The following is a 1378-nucleotide window of genomic DNA, read 5'->3' as shown; positions in this document are numbered from 1 at the left end:
CCTGCTAATGAAACTGTGTGCATTTCAGAGAGGCGTTCAGGTTCCCCTGCTAATGAAACTGTGTGCATTTCAGAGAGGCGTTCAGGTTCCCCTGCTAATGAAACTGTGTGCAGCTCAGAGAGGCGTTCAGGTTCCCCTGCTAATGAAACTGTGTGCAGCTCGGAGAGGCGTTCAGGTTCCATACCTCCAGTCTGGAGAGAGGCTGTGGGCCGAAGTTCTCCTCCTCCTCTACCACCTCCGCCTCCACTCTGGCTTCACTCCTCATCGCCATGGTTGTAGGACAGTAACCTGACCAACAGATAATGGTTAGCTTTGTAGCATAGCAGCCAGTTTAACGTCAGGCTAACGGGCTAAAACTACTGGCTTAACTGGTGTTGCACAACATAATGTGTCCCAGTGCGGTCAGTGGACAGCTGACAGAGCCACCAGGCTCCCAGAAAACAGAGTAAATCCGCCTCAGAGGAACTATTTCCCCGCTTTAGCAGCATTAGCATGAGCTTTACCTTCTAAGGCTGGCTTTGGTCCTTAAAGTGGAGCTAGTTCATCCACCTCTCTGGTTCATCCACCTCAAACCTTCACAGCTTTTAGCTGCAGACTTTCTGCCTGATGTCGGTTGGTTTCCTCAAAGCTCCCGCGCTCAAAACACCGACTGGGACGTAGTGACGTTTCACATCCGGGCTAGTGACGTAACCCGTTTTTATTATTTTACTGAAAATATCAAGATTAGCAGACAAACTTCTGATTTGCTGCCTTGTGGTTTGTATAATTCTTTCAATAAAAAAAAAAAAGATTAGCAGACAAACATGGCTGCGTAGAGGGAGTTTCCTCAAGCCAGGATACATAGAAAATATAGCAATAAATATACCCAACACTTAGACTTGCTATAGAGGGTTATTAACTTAAACATTCAAATACATAAACCAAATAAATAAACAAACAGAAATATAAGAATAATTATAAAATCAAAACAATTATATTAAATAAAATTATAAGAAAGTGTAACATGAGGACAGAATTCAGTCTTTGTTTAGCTGTTTACTTCTGCTGGGACGTGTTTTAGGATATATTTTTTTAATGCTTTAGGATTTTTCAGAATCTTTAATGATTTTATATAAAACTTAAAGTCATTTAAAAAAACAAGTTTGGAAGATGATTTAGCAATTCAACATTTATGAATGAAAAACGCAGCTAGACATACAATTGTATTAGTGCAGAGCTCATCAGCCTTACTTTGCAATATTAGACCAAAAGTGACATCATCTCTGGAAATAAAGGTTGGGATGACAGCGTCCTGTCTGGCAATTCAGTTTATTTCTATAGCGCCAAATTCACAACACATGTCATCTCAAGGCACTTTACAGTTCAACCAGATCATACA

The 1378-nt window shown here is 40.9% G+C and overlaps 1 protein-coding gene across 1 annotated transcript in view; it reads right to left on the bottom strand.

The window, feature by feature from the left end:
• Positions 1-644, bottom strand: part of rad51 (RAD51 recombinase) — an 8151-nt gene extending 7507 nt beyond the window's left edge. Inside the window, exons 1-2 of the mRNA XM_015390632.1 lie at positions 504-644; positions 185-288 (exon numbers count right to left, since the gene is read on the bottom strand). Coding sequence (XP_015246118.1) covers positions 185-271 — 87 coding nt within the window. The 5' untranslated portion in view covers positions 272-288; positions 504-644. The remainder of the gene's footprint in view (positions 1-184; positions 289-503) is intronic.
• Between the last annotated feature and the right edge of the window lie 734 nt (positions 645-1378).

This window comes from Cyprinodon variegatus, unplaced genomic scaffold, assembly GCF_000732505.1.
Source record: "Cyprinodon variegatus isolate N-32 unplaced genomic scaffold, C_variegatus-1.0 Scaffold506, whole genome shotgun sequence".
In the NCBI taxonomy this organism is placed as follows: Eukaryota; Metazoa; Chordata; class Actinopteri; order Cyprinodontiformes; family Cyprinodontidae; genus Cyprinodon; species Cyprinodon variegatus.
Note: the sequence above shows the minus strand (reverse complement) of the source record. Positions and strands in the feature narration are given on the sequence as shown.